Here is a 23947-nt window from a genome sequence, read left to right on the forward strand (position 1 = left end):
GGCTTGAGTTTACGAAATCACTGCAAGTTGTGAACGGGTAAAATGGTTAATTAAAGGCATATTGGACGATTCCACCGACCCTATTTGTCTCCCGAAGGATATTAGGGTCCATGGTAAAATCTCAGCAATTTTTATTCCAAGCGAAAAAAGGTCAAAAATTACAAAATGGAAGGCTATAATCTGCGCTTTTTGAGGAAATTTTGAGATTTTGGGGCACGGTGGCGAAAAGTCTTGAAACCCTAAGGGATACATTTCGGGGTCATATAATGCCGTTTGAAACCATATATGATCATTATATGTAGTCATAAACGTCCGTGGTAGGCTTGAGTTTACAAAATTACTACAAGTTGTAAACGGGTAAAATGACCGTTTAAGGTCATATTGGATGGTTCCACTGACCCAATTTGACTCCCGGAGGATATGAGGGACCATGGTAAACATCTCGGCAATTTTTATTTCCGGGCGAAAAAGGTCAAAAAATAACAAAATTAAATGCTATAATCCACGCTTTTTGAGGAATTTTGAGGTTCGGGGCCCGGTGGCGAAAAGCCTTGAGACCATAAGGGATACATCTTAAGGTTATATAAATCCGTTTGAAACTACGTATGATCATTATATGTTGTCATAAACATCCATGGGAGGCTTGAGTTTACGAAATTACTGCAAGTTATGAACGGGTAAAATGACCGTTTAAGGGAATATTGGATGGTTCAACCGACCCAATTTGACTGCCGGAGGATATAAGAGACCATGGTAAACATCTTGGCAATTTTTATTTCCAAGCGAAAAAAGGTCAAAAAATTACAAAATTGAAGACTATAATCCACGTTTTTTTGAGTAATTTTGAGGTTCGGGGCCGGCGAAAAGCCTTGAGACCCTAAGGAATACATCTCGGGATTATATAATTCCGTTTTGAAACCACGTATGATCATTATATGTTGTCATAAACGTCCGTGGTACACTTGAGTTTATGAAATCACTTCAAGTTGTGAACGGGTAAAATGATCGTTTAAGGGAATATTGGATGGTTTTACCGACCCAATTGAACTCTTGGAGTGGATTAGGGACCATGGTTAACATCTCGGCAATTTTTATTTACGGACAAAAACAGATCAAAAAATTACAAAATTGAAGGCTATAATCCACGCTTTTTGAGAAAATTTTGAGGTTTTGGGACACGGTGGCGAAAAGCTTTGAAACCCTAAGGGATACATCTCTGGGTCATATAATGTCGTTTGAAACCATATATGATAATTATATATTGTCATAAACGTCTATTGTACGCTTTGAGTTTACGAAGTCACTGCAAATTGTGAACGGGTAAAATGACTTTTTAAGGGCTTATTATATGGTTCCACCGACCCAATTTGACTCCCGGAGGATATTAGGGACAATGGTATACATCTCGACAATTTTTATTTTCAGTCGAAAAAAGGTCAAAAAATTACAAAATTAAAGGCTATAATCCACGCTTTTTAAGGAAATTTTGAGGTTTCGGGGCCCGGTGGCGAAAAACCTTAAAACCCTAAGGGAAACATTTCAGGGTCATATAATTTCGTTTGAAACCACTTATGATCATTATATGTTGTCATAAACGTCCGTGGTAAGCTTGAGTTTACAAAATCACTTCAAGTTGTGAACGGGTAATATGACCGTTTAAGGGCATATTGGACGGTTCCATCGACCCAATTTGACTTCCGGAGGATATTAGGGACCATGGTAAACATCTGGGAAATTTAAAGGAGAAAAAAGGTCAACAAATTACAAAATTGAAGGCTAATCCACGCTTTTTAGGGAAATTTTGAGATTTTGGGGCCCGGTGACAAAAAACCTTGAAACCCTAAGGGATACATCTCGGGGTTATATAATATCGTTTAAAACCATATATGATCATTATATGGTTTCATAAACGTTCATGATAGGCTTGAGTTTACAAAATCACTACAAATTGTGAATGGGTAAAATGACCTTTTAAGGCCATATTGGATGATTTCACTGACCCAATTTAACTCCCGTAGGATATTAGGGACCATTGTAAACTTCTCGGTAATTTTTATTTTCAGGCGAAAAAAAGTCAAAAAATTACAAAATTAAAGGCTATAATCTACTTTTTTTTTTGAGGAATTTTAAGGTTCAGGGCCCGGTGGCGAAAAGCCTTGAGACCCTAAGAAATACATCTCGGGGTTATATAGTTCCGTTTGAAACCACGTATGATCATTATATGTTGTCATAAACGTCCGTGTTAGGCTTGAGTTTACGAAATCACTTCAAGTTGTGAATGGGTAAAATGATCATTTAAGGGCATATTGGATGGTTTTACAGACCCAATTGGACTCTTGGAGGGTATTAGAGACCATGGTTAATTAACATCTCGGCAATTTATATTTACGGGCGAAAAAAAGCTCAAAAATTTACAAAATTGAAGGTTATAATCCATGCTTTTGAGGAAATTTTTAGGTTTCGGGTCACGATGGCGAATAGCATTGAAACCCTAACGGATATACCTCGGGGTCATATAATGCTGTTTGAAACCATATATAATCATTAAATGTTGTCATAAACGTCCGTGGTAGGATAGAGTTTACGAAATCACTTCAAGTTGTGAACGGGTAATATGACCGTTTACGAGTATATTGGACGGTTCCACCAACCCAATTGTACTCCCGGAGGGTATTAGGGACCATGCTAAACATCTTGTCAATTTTTAGTTCCGGGGGAAAATAGGACAAAAAATTACAAAATTAAAGGCTATTATCCACGCTTTTTGAGGAAATTTTGAAGTTTCGCGGTCCGAAAGGAAAGCCTTAAGTCCCTAAGGGATACGTCCAGAGGTCATATAATTCCGTTAGAAAATATATGATCATTATATGTTTTCATAAACGTCAGTGGTAGGCTTTGAGTTTACGAAGTCACTGCAAATTATGAACGGGTAAAAACACCGTTTAAGGGCTTATTGGATGGTTCTACCGACCCAATTTGACTCCCGGACGATATTAGGAACAATGGTAAACATCTCGGCAATTTTTATTTTTGGACGAAAAAAAGGTCAAAAAATTACAAAATTAAAGGCTATAAACCACGCTTTTTGAGGAAAATTTGAGGTTTCGGGGTCCGGTGACGAAAAACCTTGGAACCCCTAAGGGATACATCTCAGGGTCATATAATGTCGTTTAAAACCATATACGATCATTAAATGTTGTCATAAACGTCCGTGATAGGCTTGAGTTTAAAAAATCACTTGAAGTTGTGAACGGGTAATATAACCGTTTAAGGGCATATTGGACGGTTCCACCGACCCAATTTGACTCCCGGAGGATATTAGGGACCATGGTAAACATCTCGAAAATTTTTATTTCCAGGCGAAAAAAGGTTTAAAAATTACAAAATTGAAGGTTATAATCCACACTTTTTGAGGAAATTTTGAGGTTTCGGTGCCCGGTGGCGAAAATCATTGAAACCCTAAGGGATACATCTCGGGGTTATATAATGCCGTTTAATACCATATATGATCATTATATGTTGTCATAAATGTCCGTGATAAGCTTGAGTTTACAAAATCACTACAAATTATGAACGGGTAAAATGATCACCGTTTAAGGGCATATTGGATGATTTCACCGACCCAATTTGACTCCCGGAGGATATTAGGGACCCTGGTAATAATCTCGGCAATTTTTATTTTCGGGCAAAAAAAGGTCAAAAAATTACAAAATTGAAGGCTATAATCTACGCTTTTTGAGGAATTTTTGTGGTTTCTGGGCATGGTGGCGAAAAGCCTTGAAACCCTAAGGAATACATCTCGGGTTCATAAAATGCCGTGCGAAACCATATATGATCATTATATGTTGTCATAAACGTCCGTGGTAGGCTAGAGTTTACAAAATCACTTCAAGTTGTGAATGGGTGAAATGACCGTTGAAGGGCATATTGGATGATTTTACCGACTCAATTGTGCTCCCGAAGGATATTAGGGACTATGGTAACCATCTTGGCAATTTTTATTTCCGAGCGAAAAAAGGTAAAAAAGTTACAAAATTGAAAGCTATAATCCACGTTTTTTGAGGAATTTTGAGGTTCGGAGCCGGTGGCGAAAAGCCTTCAGACCATAAATAATACGTCTCGGGGTCATATTATTCCTTTTGAATCCATATATGATCATTATATGTTGTCATAATTGTCCATGGTAGGCTTGAGTTTACAAAATCACTACAAATTGTGAACGAGTAAAATGACTGTTTAAAGGCATATTGGAAGATTTCACCAACCCAATTTGACTCCCGGTGGATATTAGGGACCATGGTAAATATCTCAGCGAATTTTATTTTCGGGCGAAAAAAGGTCACAATATTACAAAATTGAAGGCTATAATCCACGTTTTTTGAGGAATTTTGAGGTTCGGGGCCCGGTGGCGAAAAGCCTTCAGACTATAAGGGATACATCTCGGGGTTATATTATTCCGTTTGAAACTACTTATGATCATTATATGTTGTCATAAACGTCCGTTGTAGGCTTGAGTTTACTAAATCACTTCAAGTTGTGAATGGGTAAAATGATCGTTTAAGGGCATATTGGATGGTTTCACTGACCCAATTAGACTCTTGGAGGGTATTTAGAGACCATGGTTAACAGCTCGGCAATTTTTTTTTACGGGCGATAAAAAAGGTCAAAAATCTCCAAAATTGAAGGCTATAATCCACGCTTTTTAAGGAAATTTTGAGGTTTCGGGGCACGGTGGCGAAAAGCCTTGAAACCCTAAGGGATACGTCTCGGGGTCATATAATTCCTTTTTAAACCATATATGATCATTATATGTTGTCATAAACGTCTGTGGTAGGCTTGAATTTACAAAATCACTACAAATTGTGAACGGGTAAAATGACTGTTTAAGGGCATATTGGATGATTTCACCGACCCAATTTGACTCCCGGAGGATATTAGGGACCATGGTAAACATCTTGGCAAATTTTATTTTTGGGCGAAAAAAGGTTAAAATATTACAAAATTGAAGGCTTTAATCCACGTTTTTTTGAGGAATTTTGAGGTTCGTGGCCCGGTGGCGAAAAGCCTTCAGACCATAAGGGATACATCTCAGGGTTATATAATTTCGTTTGAAACCACGTATGATCATTATATATTGTCATAAACGTCTGTGGTAGGCTTGAGTTTACTAAATCACTTCAAGTTGTGAACGGGTAAAATGATCGTTTAAGGGCATATTGGATAGTTCCACCGACCCAATTGTACTCCCGGAGGATATTAGGGACCATGGTAAACATCTTGGCAATTTTTAGTTCTGGGCGAAAAAAGGTTAAATAATTATAAAATTGAAGGGTATAATCCTTGCTTTTTGCTAAAATTTTGAGGTTTCGGGGCCCGGTTGCGAAAAGCCTTGAGACCCTAAGGGATACGTCTGGGGTCATATAATTCAGTTTGAAACCACATATAATTATTATATGTTGTAATAAATGTCCGTGATAGGCTTTATTTTACGAAACTATTTCAAGTTGTGAGTGGGTAAAATGACCGTTTAAGGGCATATTGGATGGGTCCACCGACCCAATTGGACTCTTGGAGGGTATTAGGGACCATGGTAAAAATCTCGGCAATTTTTGTTTCCGGACGAAAAAAGGTCAAAAAATTACAAAATTGAAGGCTATTATCCACGCTTTTTGAGGAAAATTTGAGGTTTCAGGGCCCGGTGGCGAAAAGTGGCAAAATTGAAGGCTATAATCCACCCCATTTGTTCGAGTACAGGCTAGGTTCTAATCATTGTCGGTTAAGGTCGGGTCCTCGGGTCAAGTCAGTTTTTGACGGCTTTAGGGTTTCAATACTTTTCGCCATCGGGCCCCGAAACCTTAAAAATTCCTCAAAAGTGTGGATTATATAACCTTCATTTTTGTAATTTTTTTGACCTTTTTCGCCCGGAAATAAAAATTGTCGAGATGTTTATCATGGTCATTTATACCCTCCGAGAGTTTAATTGGGTGGGTGGAACCATTCAATTTGCCTTTAAATGGTCATTTTACCCTTTTTCGTCTTGTATTGACTATAAGCTCTCACGGGGCCTTTACGTTGCCAGATAGTGGTCATATATGGGTCCACACAATATTATATGATCCTGGGATTCATCCCGCAGTGTTCCGTGAAATTCCAACACCAGCTCCCGACACCTCCTAAATCGCTCCGATTTCGTGTATTATATACCCAACCGACATTCTATTGCACTTTTTTTTTGGAAGTGTTTCCCTAAATATCTAATGGCACTTGTTTTTTTTTTTAACAAATATCTAGTGGCACTTTGAGTCCATATACTTAAGGCACCTTAAAATAAGGATATTAACCATCTATTGGCATTAGAGAATGTTGTGACAAAGCATTAATAAAATATACATCGAGTCAATTCAAATAAGATCCTACATAAGTACTCTCTCTGTTTTTTTATATGCATCAGTTTGACCGGTACATTTGTCGAAACGTTACTTTGAACATTAATTTCTTTAATTGTGCATTAGTAAAAATTGTAACAAAATTATATTATAAAAATAGACATTAGGACAAATCTAATGATATATTATATAATAACAATTTATTTTTTAGAGGTGAAAAAATTAAGTCAACCATGGTAAGTGAATAAAACATTGTCAAAGTGATGCATATAAAAAAAACCGGAGAGGGTATATCTTATTTATAAATCACAAAAGTAAGGCAAAGTGTAGCATGTGAATAGTGTCAAAGTCAAACAGTGTCAACTAAAAAAAACAAAGGAAATAGTATTAGTTAAGGTTTTGCATCAATATACGGCATTTAAGAAACGTATCACTTAGAAAATACAAAGACATTATAACATACTTCCTTCGTTTTTTTATTATTGACATGTTTTGACTTCAGCACTATTCACACACTTTTCTTTATAGTCACGTAAAATTTTTTTATATTTATTGCTTGTAGGTAGTTAACGATATTAATAGTTGAATTTGTGTATCGATACACATGACTAAAAAACCGTGTCAATTAAAACAAACGAAGAAAGTGACTAAGACACGTAATTGAAAAAAACAAATAATGCACAAATCAGAACCATGTTAAACAAATACAAGGGCTCATACTCTTTGTGTACTCCTCGTGTCTTCCCATTTTCCAGGTATAGTTAGATTAACGTGTAACTTTTTTACTCATTAGTTGATTTGGCAAGCAATAATAGCCGATCGACATGTTACATTGTGATATTTTTATCTAAAACAATCTTGAAAAAGACATTTGAATGCAAACACAAAGTATCTTGGCATACATTATAATAGTCGGTACTAAGAATACAATTGAAAAAGATTTGATGATCGACATCAAAATATATATAAAACTATAATCACTTCAACCGTTACTAGTATAAATATCTCTATGTCGACTGACCAATAGGAATATAGGATACATAAATATTTCTGTTACTCTGCCATATGAAAAGATATTTCTTCAACAACCTTACTTTAACAATAACGTCTCTCCCATCATTATTCAAGAGAGAGGGCCTTCAAAAGCTAAAAAATTAAAAGCCACAAGACAACAAGAGTAGTTGCATAATTGTATTTGAGTCTTGAGATTTGACAATTAAATGAATCTTCCACCTCAATTACTTAATGTTTGAATCTTGGAAGCAACAAACTTCGTCCAAACATCTGTGTCAATTTTACATGTACATATTGCATAATACTTGTAATAGGAATGAATTAAAATGTAAAATAAGAGAGCGACTATGAATGGTTATGTTGATATTAAAGATTGTTACAATATAAAATCATGATATTGATTATAAATGGTTGTAATGGTACTAAAATGACTACAGTGTCCTAGTGATACACTAGAAATTGAAAATTAACGTGACAAAATATAGTCCCATAACCTTTTATTATTATACTATGTTAGCATATACCCTTATTATGTAACAACAAATACATAACAATACTCCCTTAGAATTCCTCCTCTAAACTAGATATCAATATGGATACAATCAACATTGAAAGACCAACTCTTTTGATCCTCGTAGTATGATAACCCCTTCACTAATTAGTATAACTAGCAATCAAATAATAAATTCGACTGTCTCCATGGTTAAGTGTATGAATTTTCTTTTGCCATGGAGATATCATATCAAGTTGGCTACATGCATCTAAAACCACAAGGTGTACAATGCACTCAGATGTCATACATTGCCACACTTGCCCATCTATATAAGTGCACTTGAGTTAATCGGGTGTGCGAAACTGTGCAATGGGTTTGTGACATAATTTACATGCATTGACGACACTCATTTTACATGATAACATGAGTACATGACACTTTATTTATGCTCAACACCTTGAATATACCTTCCATTAAGCATCTGCACACTCTATAATTAAATCCAAACCATTGTCATGAAAAGATTGACTAGAAACATTATCAATACCTCAACAAATTAATGGATTTTATCCAAATTTTCTTCTGTCCCTCTAAAGACAAAAAAAATTCAAAAACAATTCTCAAGCACATGAACTGTTTGTATCAATTATATGCATTTTGAATCGGATAACTCAGCATGATTTCGAAAAATAGGCAAGTCATGTGCATATTATTGTATACAAGTAGTTCATGTGACTCAGCACCCTTATTTATTTCAAAAGAGACAACCTCCTATCACAATAAATTATTTGTTTTATTTGGAAAAACTGTCCTGTAACTCACAAATATTCATGCATATGCAAACCATATACAAAGTACTTAGTATACTTGATAGTTTGATTTTATTTTAATTTTCATATGACAAAGTTTGCGTTCAAAGAGATTATAAAGCACACACTAAGAATATCACATTCATTAAAAAAAAAAAATTAATTTTGCATCAATAAAAGCATTCATTTACAGAAATTATTGACATAGACTACTAGACTAGTAGAGAGTGAAAGATTGGCTTGCTGAGGTGGAAAGTGGACGTAGAAAAACAAATTAAAGAGTATTACTTCGTATTAAATATCACCTTCTCCATCAAAAAGAGTATGAAAAAGAACCCATTCAACACGAGTGCTAAGAAGAGCAAGAACCCAACAAGTGAAAGAAATAAGTTCCAATCTCACCTCCCATTGCATAACACTAATTGTAAAGAAACACATTAAGAGTATCCAACTACATAAATATGTCCGATACTACATTACACAAACAGCACACATAAGTTCACTACTACAAAATTAAGATCAATCCAAGAGCCATGCATTGCATAGACTCATTCATTCATATATTGTTTAACCATAACAATATGACATGTGTACTCACCAACTATTTCAAAAATGGAATCAGAAGATAATCTAGTTACATACTTTGTATAACCTAATCTAAATCACATTTAGTTTTACCATCAGTATCACTTTCGCCTATTCTTTTTACCGCGAACAACCCTTCCTTGCAGCAACACGGCCAACACCCCCCCCCCCCTCCCCGTAAGGGAGGAGTGTAAGGAGGAAAAAAATTAATAAGAGTAAAAAAAACCTAGCCAGACAACAAAAAAAATGGGTCCAAGATGACAGCTTGTTTGCTATGTGCTCTTTATGAAATTGGCAGAATATAGTTGTTACATCTATGTCCTCTTAGAGGAAAACAAAAACAGGTTTCATTTCTCCTTAAGGTGGGGCTAGGCTAATAAGGAAGTGAGTCACCAAAAAGATAAGGTTCAATTACCTCCACTAAAATCTGCATCAACAAGCATCAGAATCACACAGCGCGCCAAAAGGACCAACTTGAAATTATACTAGAATAGGATTCAAAAACATAGCCAATTTGCTCTTAATTTCCTAGGTTACCAACCTTAATTTAAATCGTTCGAAAAGTCTAAACCCATCTAACCCAAATTTCACGCTAAGTCGCTACATAACAAAACACATCAACCTTATCTGACCAAGCTTTGTTACTGATATTCAGGAAGGTTAACAAGTCTTAAGGTCAATTATGCTCATTTTTTCAACTAACTTAGCATAACCTATGAATATCCCGCCTCCAGGGAATGAGACTCAATCTGAAAGCATCTCCTTGGCTCATGGAGGTAACTTACCAGCTGAACTGCCCAGTGCCACAAGGGCAAGGCCCTCTAGTCCTCAACAGGAGAAAAAACGAATGTAGCAGGCTAGAAGCTACGGTAACAACGACAATTTATACTGTTAGCATAAACTACACAAATATCTAAATAAATGAGTCAAAAGAGGCACAACCTTGATATTTTAGACTTAAATTGAGTAAATTTTATGTCATTTTCGGACAAGAAAAGTTCAAAGTATCCCTCCTCTATTGTGCCTATCAACACCACGTGAACAGGGAAGATTTTAAACCGACACAAGTCACGCAACGAATAATTCGCAACACCAATCAACTTAGCATCTCTAATGGAGCCAAAACAACCCCACATGCCTTTTACCATTACAACTGAAACCCTCAATCCTCCTTATCCATAGTTAACAATGACCAAAGATAATAGAAGATTAGAAGTTAGCAACAAATTTAGCCTCCACATAAAATCATGTGACGAAAAACACTAACACATCAGAAGCAAAAGTGTCCACTGCACTTTTTTGTGGGACTGGAATGTTAGAAGTAATGTTTGTGGCAAAACAATGCCACCCGATTATTATCACTAAAAGGAATATATGGGACAGAAAGAAAGAAAATTTTTTTACATAAACATGTTTACTTCTGAATACATAGTATTTGAAAACAATGCCAAAATTTTCAAAATAACACGAGCATTGTAACAGGTCACATTTGACTTTATTTGACAATCTTTCTAACTTTAACCCCAAGTCTAATAAAAACTATGTACTCGTATAAAGTTACGATAGGAAAGGGTAGAGTAAATGAGTAATATTAGGGTATCCTCATCACAAAACTAAGAAATGGCAGAATTTGTAAGGGAAAAAGTACACAGCTTCACATCCAATATCAAGAGAAATCAACAAAAGAAAAGCAAAGCCAAGTTAAAACCTTGAACATTACAGAAGAGCAGAAACGAAACTATACAGCGTAAATGTATTTTTAAAAAAAAACCAACAAAAACACCGAAAACAGAGGAAATATACTCAGTAATAATTTAGAGAATCTTCACGGTACCTTCCACTATTCCAAACTCTAATGATAATACAATAAATTGAATTCACATGATCCACAAATAATGGCAATATACACGTCGGACATACGTGTGAATGTGTAATTCACTACTGCACATGACAGTTGACATTTACAATGGAATACAGGGTATAGGTTAAGGTTATGTTCAACTCACCATATACTACATTGGTTGATGTGATCTATTTTTATAATTCAATATTCAACTTAACTTCAGCATAATTTATAAATTACATAAAGATGTTAAATCTGTGTTAATGTGTATTTTTAAATAAGAAATTTTCATTATTTTTTTTATGGAAAAATCAAATATATTTAGCTTAAATAATCCGGTCTAATCATAAATTAAGATACCAGTACAACTTATTTTTTAAGCTCTTGAAAGGTAAGTGAATTCAACAGTAACTAAAGTATTACTCCATATTCGTAACCCTATCCAAAAAAAAATGCAATAATAGTAACTGGGTAACAAGGCAATCATTCCCAGCCTGGCTTCTAATAATTATCAAATCTTCTCAGTCAGCATGAAATGGAAAATAGTTGCACCATAAAAGTAAAATAATAAAAACCCTAAAATTGGTAATAAAGTGCCCTTAATATATTAAAAACTCCAAACCCGGATAACTTTAGTGATAAAACGAGTGGTTAAGATTTATACATAAAAAATGGCCACTAAAAATAATTTTAAAAAATCACTAAATAACTCATGTACTTCATAATAATTTCGGATCCCCATATTTTATGATAAGGTTGAAAGTAGATCCGCGTAGAAGCTGACTTGGAAAAGCCAAGCCGACTAATCTCGATTTTATGCGCTTTTTTCTAAGTATTTTATACGATGGGCCCCAGCTTGGCAAATAAAGGTAGGATTCACCTTATAAATAGTGCGCTTAAATCATCATTTTTCCTTCATCTTTCTTTCTTCATCCTCAGAACTCATTTTTCACAACCATTAAAAATGACTTTAACTCTACGTTCTACAAATTCTTTCCTTAAGGGTCTCAGAAGCTTTAAAACTTCTGAAGATTTCTCGAATCTCGTATGTATTGCACGAATCAGACCGTCGTATCGTGTTCGGGCAATCAGTTCATTACAGGCAGAGCATTTTACGCCTGAGAAGATGGTGTTAGAAGGTAGGTGTAGTGATAAATGGGAAAAACTACATGAATTGACAGGTCATCATCACACGAATGATAAGAAGGTGCCGGTGTTTGTGATGCTTCCTTTAGACACTATATCTACTGGTGGAAGCTTAAACAAGCCACGGGCAATGAATGCCAGTCTGATGGCGCTAAAAACTGCTGGGGTTGAAGGAGTAATGGTAGACGCATGGTGGGGGTTGGTCGAAAAGGACGGACCTTTGAAGTATAATTGGGATGGGTATGTTGAGCTAGTACAGATGGTCCAAAGGCATGGTCTAAAGCTACAAGTAGTTATGTCTTTCCATCAATGCGGAGGAAATGTGGGCGACTCCTGCAGGTATGGAAATACTAATAATTATTGTGTTTCATTAGCTGTTCTTTTAGGATCATAGTAGATTATAGATAACTGAATCATCTTAGACTAAAATTTTGGCAAATTTCAACTTGCAGTATTCCTTTACCCCCATGGGTACTAGAAGAAATCGACAACAACCCTGACCTTGTCTACACAGACAAATCAGGCAGGAGGAATCCAGAGTATATCTCCTTAGGCTGCGATTCACTGCCGGTGCTCAAAGGAAGAACACCCATTCAGGTCTACTCTGACTACATGAGGAGCTTCCGTGAGAAATTCAAAGATTATCTGGGCAAAGTTATAGTGGTAAGACTCAAAGCTACCTAGCACTTCCCCCAAAATCTATAAATAATTCAAATCACTAATTGGCTTTATATGACCTAAAACCACCAATTAACATATTCTGGAAACAAAATGAGTACAGATCCCATCTATAAGGCTATCAGTTAGGAAAACAATATATTTGTTCTGTTTTTATCTATCTTAATATGTATATATATTCAGATAAAAAGATGATCAAATTGGACAGATAGGTAATTAAAGAATAAGTATTATACAAAAATCATTAAAAAAATCAAATCAAGATAATTATTTTGTATAATAAAAACAATGAAATACATGCCAAATATGCCAATATATGTAATCAAAAAGAGACAGAGACACAGAGAGATTGGAGGATTGCAAGACGCGTCTAAAATCCAAAAATAATTGGGTCACAAAAACCACATCTTGAATTTTTGAAAATAACAAGAAATATCTTCTGCTAGCTTTACTAATACAATTTCTATACTTATTTGCAGGAAATTCAAGTAGGGATGGGACCATGTGGAGAGCTAAGATATCCATCTTACCCAGAAAGCAATGGCACTTGGAGATTTCCAGGGATTGGAGAGTTTCAGTGTTATGACAAGGTAAAATCTTAGACCGAGCCCTAAACCTACTGTAATGTTTCGGACAATGAATTATGTGCCAATAGAATCTTTCGGACAGTGGACTCATCTTCGTTTTTCTTATATTCAAACAGTATATGAAAGCATCACTGCAAGCAGCAGCTGAGGCATTTGGACAGCAAGAATGGGGAAGAAATGGGCCGCATGATTCAGGCCAGTACCACCAGTATCCTGAAGACACAGGATTCTTTCGTAGAGAAGGAACATGGAAAACACCATATGGACAGTTCTTCCTAGAATGGTACAGTGCAAAACTAATTGAGCATGGTGAGAGCATTCTAGGAGCTGCTCATGGAATATTTAAGGATACTGGGGCAAAACTGTCCGGGAAAGTAGCAGGAATTCATTGGCATTACAAAACCAGATCACATGCCGCTGAATTAACAGCTGGATATTATAATACAAGAGATCGAAATGGCTACCTACCAATAGCTAGAATGTTTGCCAAGTATGAAGTCGTACTCAACTTTACATGCATGGAAATGAAGGATGGGGAGCAACCAGATCATGCAAACTGTTCTCCTGAAGGTCTAGTGCAGCAAGTAAAATTGGCAACTCAAACAGCTGGAGCTGAACTTGCTGGTGAAAATGCTTTGGAGAGATATGATGCAAGTGCATTTGGGCAAGTTTTAGCAACCAGCAAGTCTCAAACGGGAAGTGGATTGAGTGCTTTTACATATTTAAGGATGAATAAAAGATTATTTGAAGGAGATAACTGGAGGCATTTGGTAGAGTTTGTGAAGAGCATGTCTGAAGGTGGTCAAAACGAGAGACACTCAGCAAAAGACTTAAGCAGGACAGGCCTTTATGTAGGATTTTTGAAAGAAAAGAGCATTCAGAAAAACGAGCATGCTTTAGTATAGATTGTACAAGCACTGCAATAATTATTGGTGCAAACTAGCATACTCATATACAATGGAAGGGTACATACTGATCAAATAGTATAGAGCATGAATTATACAATGTATGCATGTCAATTTCAAGGCAATTTCGTAAGATAAATAAGAGTGACGCCTTATACATCCTAGCTTCAAGTAGTATAGAGCATGATTTTTACAATGTATTCATGTCAATTTCAAGGCAATTTCAAAAAATACATCCTAGCATTCTTAGTTAACAGAAGACAAGAGAAACACAATGAACTAAGATGTCCTCAAAATAAAAACAACCTAAAAGTCTTCATTGCCATGGCCATCCCGGCAAAAAAAGCACCCTAGTTAAATTATGAACTCAGAGATCAAATAAGACTAACTTCAGACCCATCCTTTCCAAGAGACTTGACACCAATCATCAACTTTTAGCCTAAAGTAACTTGACACTCCCCTGAATAAGTTGTACTAGGGAGACTATCTCATCCTTTACTTCCCTCAAATACTAGAATCTGCACAGCTTAATTTGAATGAGCCTCTTGAAAGTGCCAAGTATATTGTAAATCAAACAGATCTATTCGTTGAGCCAATCTACAACTAGCGAAAGGTAAATGCTTTTCATTTAATCAAACAGCTAAAGCATTTAAGGGACTAGTCTAAGATCATGCAACACTTATCATGCCCCCATAGTTCATGCTTGCCACCAAAATTGGAAGTTACACAAGTTAACAAAATAACAAGGTATCAACCATGAGTTAGGATCATTCCATGATTGACAAAAACAAGAAAAGAAATAACTTCATAAATTAAAACCTTGTCCAACTACATAAATCCCAAAGGAAAAACTGATTGAAACATGTCAAACCACATCAAAATAATCCATAAAACTGCTGAAAAAAAATATATATTTATCAACTCGATCAATTGAGCAAAAACGAAAACTTTCTTTCGATTCCATAATTAAGTTCAAAGTACTCCATGTCTCCGAAGAAACAGCAAAGCCAACGACAACAATAACAAACACAATCACACATATAATGAGGAGAAACAATCAAAAAATTAACTCAGAGCTAGAATTGAAAATCAGCAGTAATTCACCAACAAATCAGGAGCTGATAACTTGAAATTGAAATCAGCAACTAGTGAATTAATTCATCAAAGCATTAGTTTTACAAAAAACACAAACTACAAAGAGGAGAGAGAAAGTACAGAATCAAGATTGAGGAGGAGTAGGCGAATTGGAATTAGAACGGCGAAGATCATCAATGAGACTACCAAGCTCCTTGCGAGCTGATTCTCTTCCAAACATGAAGCCATACCTAGTTAATTCCATAAAATTTTGAGCAAAAATTGATCGAAAAAAATTGGCAGCCATTGATGAAGAAATCGGAGGAGAGAGAAAGAAGAAATTACCAGAATGATACGGCGGAGAAGAGGCCGGCGGTTGCGACGGTGTGGAGAAGAGTGAATTTTCTCTCCATCATTGATTGCTTCAAGTAGACTGAAATGGAGAATGTTGGGGGGTTTTGTGATTTGTGAGAGCATTCCCACCAATGAGCAAAAATTGGTTTCCTCATTCTCTCTCTACCCACTTTCTCTCTCTTTCAACCCATGAGCATTTTTGTGATCATATTTTTATCCCATCAATGATCAAAATATTTTTTTTCCCCATTCTCTCTCTAGTACATTTTCTCTCTTACTTTTACTAATATCCTTTTATATTTCTCTCTACTATATTATTTTTAATTCTTTTTTTTACTTGTATTGTGGACCCTACATGATTACTATTCATCTTAAAAAATGCTCATCCTATGAGCAATTTTCATTTTGCTCATGAGCATTTTTCAATATGCTCATTGATGGGGAACATCTTCAATCATTTTTGCTCACCATTTTTGCTCATGAGCAAAAAAATGCTCATTGATGGGGATGCTCTGAGGGTTTAGAAATGGCGGGTTTTGGGTCAACAAAATTAGGATTATTGATGCAATTTTGCCTATTTGGAAATACCATTTAGGTCTATTAGTTGATCCATAATCAATTAATCGTAACTCATAAGGCTTGTCTTAGTGATAAGAATTTATCTCATGATTTAGGTTATAGAATCGAATCATGGAGCAAAAATGAGTTTAAATATGGTAGGATTATATCTCAATTTTGTAATTCCAAAATTTATTGAAAAATGTGTGTTCTTGTCATCTACGGAGTAACTTAGACTAAGGGCATGTTCTCTTCAGATTATTTTCAGTTTAGTTCTTAATTTCCTTCTCTCATAAAATTCAGTTCAGTTCAGTATAGTTCAACTCAATTCTGGTCAACCAGAAGAGGCCCTAAACACAGATTGAAGGCAGGAAGTCATTGTATACTAGCAACCCCTTCTATCGCATTTTGCCTTTAAATATGGATGGTGCAATGTGAGGCTCCTGGACCAGCAAGGGGAGGTGTAATTAAAATAGAAATGAAAATTTACAATATGCTTCCTCTCTTAAGTGTGAAATTTGTTCAACCTTCCAAGCTAAAAATTAAGGCTCTAGAAATAGGATTGGATCTAATGTTAGCCAACTTATAGTCCAAAATCAAGCGACTATCTTAGCCTTGCAAAGCTCAGAGCGTTATCAAGGGGATTGTGTTAATCTAATTAACAATTGTTATTGAATGATAATAATGTATGGTTGGTGCACCCGGGTGTACCATGCGCATGGTGCACCCAGTTAAAAAAAAGGCGGAAAGAACATTAAGTGTATGAAAAAGAACATTTAGTTTCTTATAAAAGAACATGTTTGTTTTTAACAAAGAACATGCATTACAAAAGAATATAAAGACATTACACAAAGAACATGATAAAAACTTTATTAAATTTCATAAAAAATAACACATTAACGTAAAAATTCTTTACCAAAGGTTTCAGTTTCCCAAAAATAGTATTTTCTCTCACCAAAAATTTAACTTTCCATAATAATTTTATTTTTCTCTCTCTAAATTATTTTCAACTAAAAATAATTCAAGATTTCATTTTAAAATTAAATTTCAAATTTCAAAATTTAAAATAACATAAAAGAACATAAGTTAAAGAACATGCGTTAAAGAACATAAGTTAAAGAATATACGTTAAAGAATTCATTACTTAAAGAGCATACGAGCCATTTTCCAAAAAAAAAATAAAAAAATAAAAAATACGACCCAAATTCAAAGAACATACGAACCAAAAAGAACATATTTTGTATTATTGAAAAACATGTTATCAAACATATATATGTTTGTCAAACACAAACATGTTCTTTTGCCAAACACAAGATGTTCTTTTTCAAACACTAGTATGCATGTTCTTTTTCAAACACTAGCATGTTCTTTTTCCAACGCTAGTATGTTCTTTTTTTTTCCCATGTTCTTTAAAATATACCTAATGTTCTTTCCGGATGCACCATGCGCATGGTGCACCCGGGTGCACTATACTATTTTCAGAATGATAAGAAGTGATGAATGGAAGTCTCCTTTTTTTACATGTGTATCATGAGGGCAACAGGATTGCGGCCTAGTTGGCTAAAATAGGATTAATCAAACTGCGAAGATTGAAATTATCCAAACCCTACCTATAGTTAAAGTGGCTTAATTGTATTGTTTATTTCCATTGTTTTCGGCCCTAACGGCCCTAACGTATCTTTAACTTTCTTGCTATTTAGATTAATAAAATAGAAAAGTCAATTGACAAACAAATCTACTTATTCAAAATACTAATAACATGGAGTATTACCATTCTCCCTATTTGTTTGTCCTATTTGACTCTTTATAGTATTTAAATCGGTCTTAAAACTCTAAACACGTAAATATCTCGAACTCTATATATTTAAAAAAAATATATAAAAATATATGATATTTTTAAAATAGACATTAAATTTGATGATAATTTGAGATCAAAGTTCTTAACATTCATAATTACAAATTTACAATGGGGCAAAATAATTGAGGAAAGAGGGCCTATTCAAATACGTGTATGCTACCATGTTGTTTGACTTGCGATCTCAAGGATATAGTGGTTGATGATTGATGAATAAGATGATAGATGGAGGAGAATTAGGTGACGTATGTGATGGTGTGGCAGTAATGGACCGTGATGTAAGCCAGAAGGCGATAAGGTATTCTTAATGACTGCTGCCGACTACAGTCAAACCATACAAGGTCAACAGCACATTCAAATTGACCATATACTACTGTTGCATTGTACTTGGTAAACATTGTTGATTAGCTTTGAATTTCTCATGTAATTAAATTAGAGGATTGTGTCATTTGCGCCTAATCTCTTCCTAAACAATGATAAGATTGATAACAACGAATTCAACCACTTTGACTTTGTATTTACTCTTTCCACCTCAAATTTGCAATTTAGAGTTGCACATGTGTTAGGCTCTTGGAAAATGGGGGGAAGGACAAGGCTATAATAAAGGGAAATCCGACCCCTCAAAACCACAACAAAGTCATGAGGTGAAACTCAAATTTAGAGTTATACATATTAGGCTCTTAGGGAAAAGATAAGGGAATCTCCACTCTCGAAGAAACGCAGTAATATTATGAGGTAAAACACCAACTAATTAAACCAAGTACTACTTAGTACAATTTAGTCACATTATATAGTATATAAATCTTAAAATATTTGGAAATATTAATGTATATTTTGAGTTAATTATACTCCCTTTAATTCCCTTCATATGTCAAACAACTATGGAACATTAAAACATAATAGAGAACTCAAGAAGTCAAGATGTGTTAGTCTTTGTGGTTTATATATTACAATAGTGGGTGGTGTTTTGGCAAAGAAGGCACTATATTATTTGTAGACTCAACCATTTTGAATCACATAAAATAAAGTGTAATCTTAAAATGAATGATTCGAAATTTCGAATCATACTAAAATGACTTTTTTACTAGTTACAGTATACAACCTTTGACAAAAATAATTGGTCTTCCAAGCAGTGGTGCAATCATCAAAATGCTTCTAATGTGGAATGAAAATCTATTATTATACACCAAAAGATCTTTGAGATTTATTTCCTATAAATAAAAGCAGTCTCACAATAATAGTATAATCACTTTAATAGTTTAATAATAGTACAGTATAATCATAGTGACACATAATTGTTTGACAATTTTGTAATAAGTCTAATAACTCTATTCAACCAACGACTAGCTACCTAACAAGGGCCAAATGAAGAAAAGGTTTGCATTTTCCATTTTCCCTTGCTTATATTGCTAAGGAAAAGGGATAAATCCGTCATTTAGCTAACTACTAGGTAGCTAACATGCTTAGCAATGACTCGGACCACTCGATAATTATAATAATAAGTAATAAGAATAAGGTGAATAGAACAAAATCTTTAATTTGTGCTTAATGTAAGAGCAATATCTCATGGACGATAAACAAATGCTAACAACATAACAAATTTGATTGATTATATACAGACACAAATGCTGCAATGAAGCAGAAAATCAAGGGAAATGATCTGATTCATTACAAACTCTCCGCAAAATAAGCTTAAATGAATCAAAATCAAATGCACTCACTAAATCATTCAACCTAGATTTTTATTTTCTACTACAAATGACTGATAAATACATAATTTTTGGTATTTGCATCATATTGTAAGACTTACAGCATGATCATGCTTCTACTAAATTGAATCTTAATTTGTTGCTAATTCCTCTATTTAGCTTTACTTGATTGTGGGGTGTTTACTCTAGAAGAGCTTTCCTCTGATTCTAGTACAGCCGCTTTCAACACCTCTATAATTTCACTCATATCGGGTCGTTCTTCTGCTGTCTTGACCAAGCATCTATCTGCTAACTTAGCTATTTTTCGGGCAGTGCTTAAGGGATACTGATTTCGAAGGCGGAAGTCCATCATCATGCTAAACATCTTACTGTCAGCTGGAAACCGTTTCACCCAGTCTAGCAATCTCTGCTCTGAGACTGGTCGATTTCTCTCTATGGCTCGTCTACCAGTCAAGATCTCGTAAAGTACCACCCCAAAGCTGTAAATGTCACTCTTTTGCTTTAGATGGCCTGTGTCAACATATTCCGGGGCTGCATATCCAAATGTTCCCACTGGCTGAAAGTTAATAAGCAAGACATATCTTCAGTTTAATAATGCCCAAAATTTTTAAATTCATCATAATGTTTTAAGTAAACACTTTCAACTTTCAAGTTTCAATATTCTCAAGGCTTCCAAGTATTTTTCCTAAATTCGCCCATAACACAGGCCAGCCAGTTTGATCAGCTCTAATTCCCAAGGAAAGTCGACTGTCAATCTAGAACTCAGTGAATTAATCTACACAAATTTACTATCAGGCATTTGAATTAACATTGTAGCCAAAAAAAATTAGACATTATTTACTTTAAAGGTTGGGGCTGCAGCACACAAGACTTCTTTTTGACTATTAGATTAATAGAATAACACGAATGTTTAGGCATATCAATAATAGAACTCACCGCTGTTGACACATGAGTAGCATCCCCACTCGGCCCTTCTCTAGCCATCCCGAAGTCAGATAACTTCGCGTTCATATGCTGATCCAAAAGCACATTCGAAGACTTAAAGTCTCTAAATATCACCTGAAAAACAACAACAACAAAAAAAAAGTTAAGTGATTCAGTCCAACATCAATTGACCAGTAACACATGGCTTTTATTTTCAGCTGTGTATGCCCATACTGTGGATAACATCACAGACAGTAGAAGACCATATTATATGGGTTCCTAGTGATTTTCGGTTAAAGGTATTAAAAATGAAAGACCAAGCATCAACCTCCATGATATTGTGTTTTCAAGCTCAATGAGTACATCAATCTTAGCTTATAACATAATAATCCATTTACAATTTGATCATCAGTTTGTATTCTGTTAGTAATATAATCACATTATGCACTAGCACAAGCGGCTCATTATGCTGATTGAGACTGATAAATTTACATAGAGACATTGCACTAATAAAATCTATTGATTTGACTCGGCCACTCAGGAAACATGATCAGTTAAATGCTGCTATTCTAAGACACATAACAATATAACATTGCAGTATTGCATCAGCAGAAGAAAATCTCACCTGAACTTCGATTCCATCGTGCAGATAACTCAATCCTTCAGCAGCATCCAACATTATCTTTAACCTTCTTATCCATGGTAGAGCAGGAAAGTTTTTCCCAAACAAATGGTGTTCCAAACTTTTATTCTGCATATATTCATACACTAATAGCCTTTGAATTCCTCTTTCTCCGTCAACAGCACAATATCCCAAAAGCTTTACCAACTTAGGATGATCAACAACGCCGAGGAATTGAACTTCCGCAAGAAATTCTTTGTGACCCTACATTGGATCACCAACAAAATTCAAGACCAGAAAAAAAAAAACTACCACCATTCTATAAGCATTGTCAAATGATCACAAGATTGTAATTCTGCCTCGAAACAAATCCAACCACATGATTCTAATACAAGCCTATTAAGTCTAGCAAGCAAATCTGATAAAAAGGCAAATGTAAAGCATACAAATCAGGTAGAGGGTGTTCAAAGATAGAACAAAACAACAAAGAAATCGACACACAGATTTACGTGGTTCACTAATAATGCGACAACAAGAAAGAAAAGGTTGAATTCAATGAATACCTGCATGCCATATCTGTTAAGCTTCTTAATAGCAACCACAATAGGATCACCCTTGCCGTTTGAAGGCTTAATTGTACCTTTATAAACACTCCCAAAACCACCCTCACCAACTTTCAACAACTTGTTGAAATCATTTGTAGCTTCTCTAAGCTCATTATAAGTAAAAACCCTCAAATTATGTTGCTTCTCCCTATACAATTCTGGTATACTTTTTGATGATGAGGCTGAATTCGCCGATTTTGATACTCGATTATTCGATGCATTTGAAGGCTTTTGATTTCTTAATTCAGGAGCTGAATTTGATTGCTGCTTTTCTTTACCCTTCCTCTTGAATGAAGTGAAACAATTCATCTTTGAGATTTTTAGGAATAACCTCTCAAGTAACACAATTTTCATATAATTGTTGGATTAACTTTTTTACATCACACCCATGTTTTTCTAAAAAAAAAAAAAAAAGGAGAAAACTTGAAATTGAGATAAATCAGTTGAGAAAAATTGAAAATTGAGATAACCCAGTTGAGAAAAATTGAAAACTTAGAGAACCAGTTCAGAAATAATGAAAATTGAGAAAAACCAGTGGAAACTTTGGTCCAAATTTGTGAGAAAGTAAATAAAACCTAGATTAAAGTACACAGAAGCAATTTCTGGGCACTAAAAAATATAAGTTGAAGCCAAAGAAATAAAAAAATCCAATGAATTTAGCTAGATTTTAGTACAATACAACCAAAGTACAAAATTTTGAGGAGATTGAAGAAACCCCAATTAAGAAATTGGTCAAAAAAATGTGGCAAAAAGATAGCCCAGATGAAATCAAACAAGTAAAAGGAAAAAAAAAAAAAATCTAAAAAAATTTATATTTAAAGTTCTAAACAGAAGAAATTTCTGGGAATTTAAAAGAAAATAAAGGTGGAAAGCTCTGAAAAAAAATATATGAAAGGAGAGAATTTTCTTGTATAAGAAATTTGTCACACCTTTATTTTAGTGATGTTGGTCCTAATCTTAACGTAACAAAAATGATATCCAATTAAATGATATGAGAAATAATTTAATAAGATAACCAAATGTGAAAGCAGCTGAAGAATTCCACGATGAAGAAGGAAGGAAACAGGGGAAAGAGAGAGGATAGAAGAAAGTAAACCAAAAAAAACAGGGGAAGAAAATAATAAAATATTGACCGTTGATGACGATTTGTTGAATAAAAAGGAAGAAAAGACCAAGATATAATCAATTTTATTTGTGTTTTTTGGGTCTATTTCACAACTGTTTCTGAGATCAGTCAAATTCATTCAACTTTTAAGGTTTTTTTTAGACAATTTTTAAGATTTTAGGTGGCCTTTTTAGTTTTTACTATCTCATCATTTATCAAACACATACATTTTGAAAAGGTAATAAAGCCGGTAACGGTTTAGAATTAACGGGGTATTCAAATAAACCGCGTTCTACATGAAAATTGATTTGGAAGGGTTAGACCGCTAGACCATGTCTTGTTAGGCCTTGTTAAATTTATTGAAACTTACTCCCTTTGTGTCTAAATTAAAAGTCTATATCTCTTTATTATGTGAGTAATAAATGTTAGAATGAAGCTTTGTAGTAAGGGACGGAGGGAGTATTAAAACCTTATTGAATTTATTAAAACTTATTAGACTTTATTAAACTAATTAAAATTTATTAAATCTGATTAAACTTAATACGGTAGAAAATCTAATCTTATTAGACCTGAAACTTATATTTTTAAGGTGAAGAAAACACGCCTAAATGTATTCAATTTCTATCTTAATGGCTACGAGCTAAGTATTGTAGTAGGTTTTGAAAAGTAAACCGTGGTAATTGGGATCTTCTTCA

General features: G+C 34.6%; 2 protein-coding genes across 2 annotated transcripts; one reads left to right on the forward strand and one right to left on the reverse strand.

The window, feature by feature from the left end:
* Nucleotides 1-12045: 12045 nt before the first annotated feature.
* Nucleotides 12046-14605, forward strand: LOC145599472 (beta-amylase 3, chloroplastic-like). Its single transcript, XM_081655846.1, has 4 exons — nt 12046-12615; nt 12729-12939; nt 13434-13544; nt 13658-14605. The coding sequence occupies exons 1-4, from the start codon at nt 12095-12097 to the stop codon at nt 14444-14446; spliced, it is 1632 nt and encodes a 543-aa protein (XP_081511972.1). The 5' UTR covers nt 12046-12094; the 3' UTR covers nt 14447-14605.
* A 5264-nt stretch (nt 14606-19869) lies between these two features.
* LOC145597903 (putative serine/threonine-protein kinase PBL19) lies at nt 19870-23274 on the reverse strand. Its single transcript, XM_081654169.1, has 4 exons — nt 22106-23274; nt 21546-21806; nt 20933-21055; nt 19870-20552 (listed from the first exon to the last, which is right to left on the reverse strand). The coding sequence occupies exons 1-4, from the start codon at nt 22499-22501 to the stop codon at nt 20148-20150; spliced, it is 1185 nt and encodes a 394-aa protein (XP_081510295.1). The 5' UTR covers nt 22502-23274; the 3' UTR covers nt 19870-20147.
* Between the last annotated feature and the right edge of the window lie 673 nt (nt 23275-23947).

This window comes from Chenopodium album, chromosome 20 (assembly GCF_948465745.1).
Source record: "Chenopodium album chromosome 20, dcCheAlbu1.1, whole genome shotgun sequence".
Lineage (NCBI taxonomy): Eukaryota > Viridiplantae > Streptophyta > Magnoliopsida > Caryophyllales > Amaranthaceae > Chenopodium > Chenopodium album.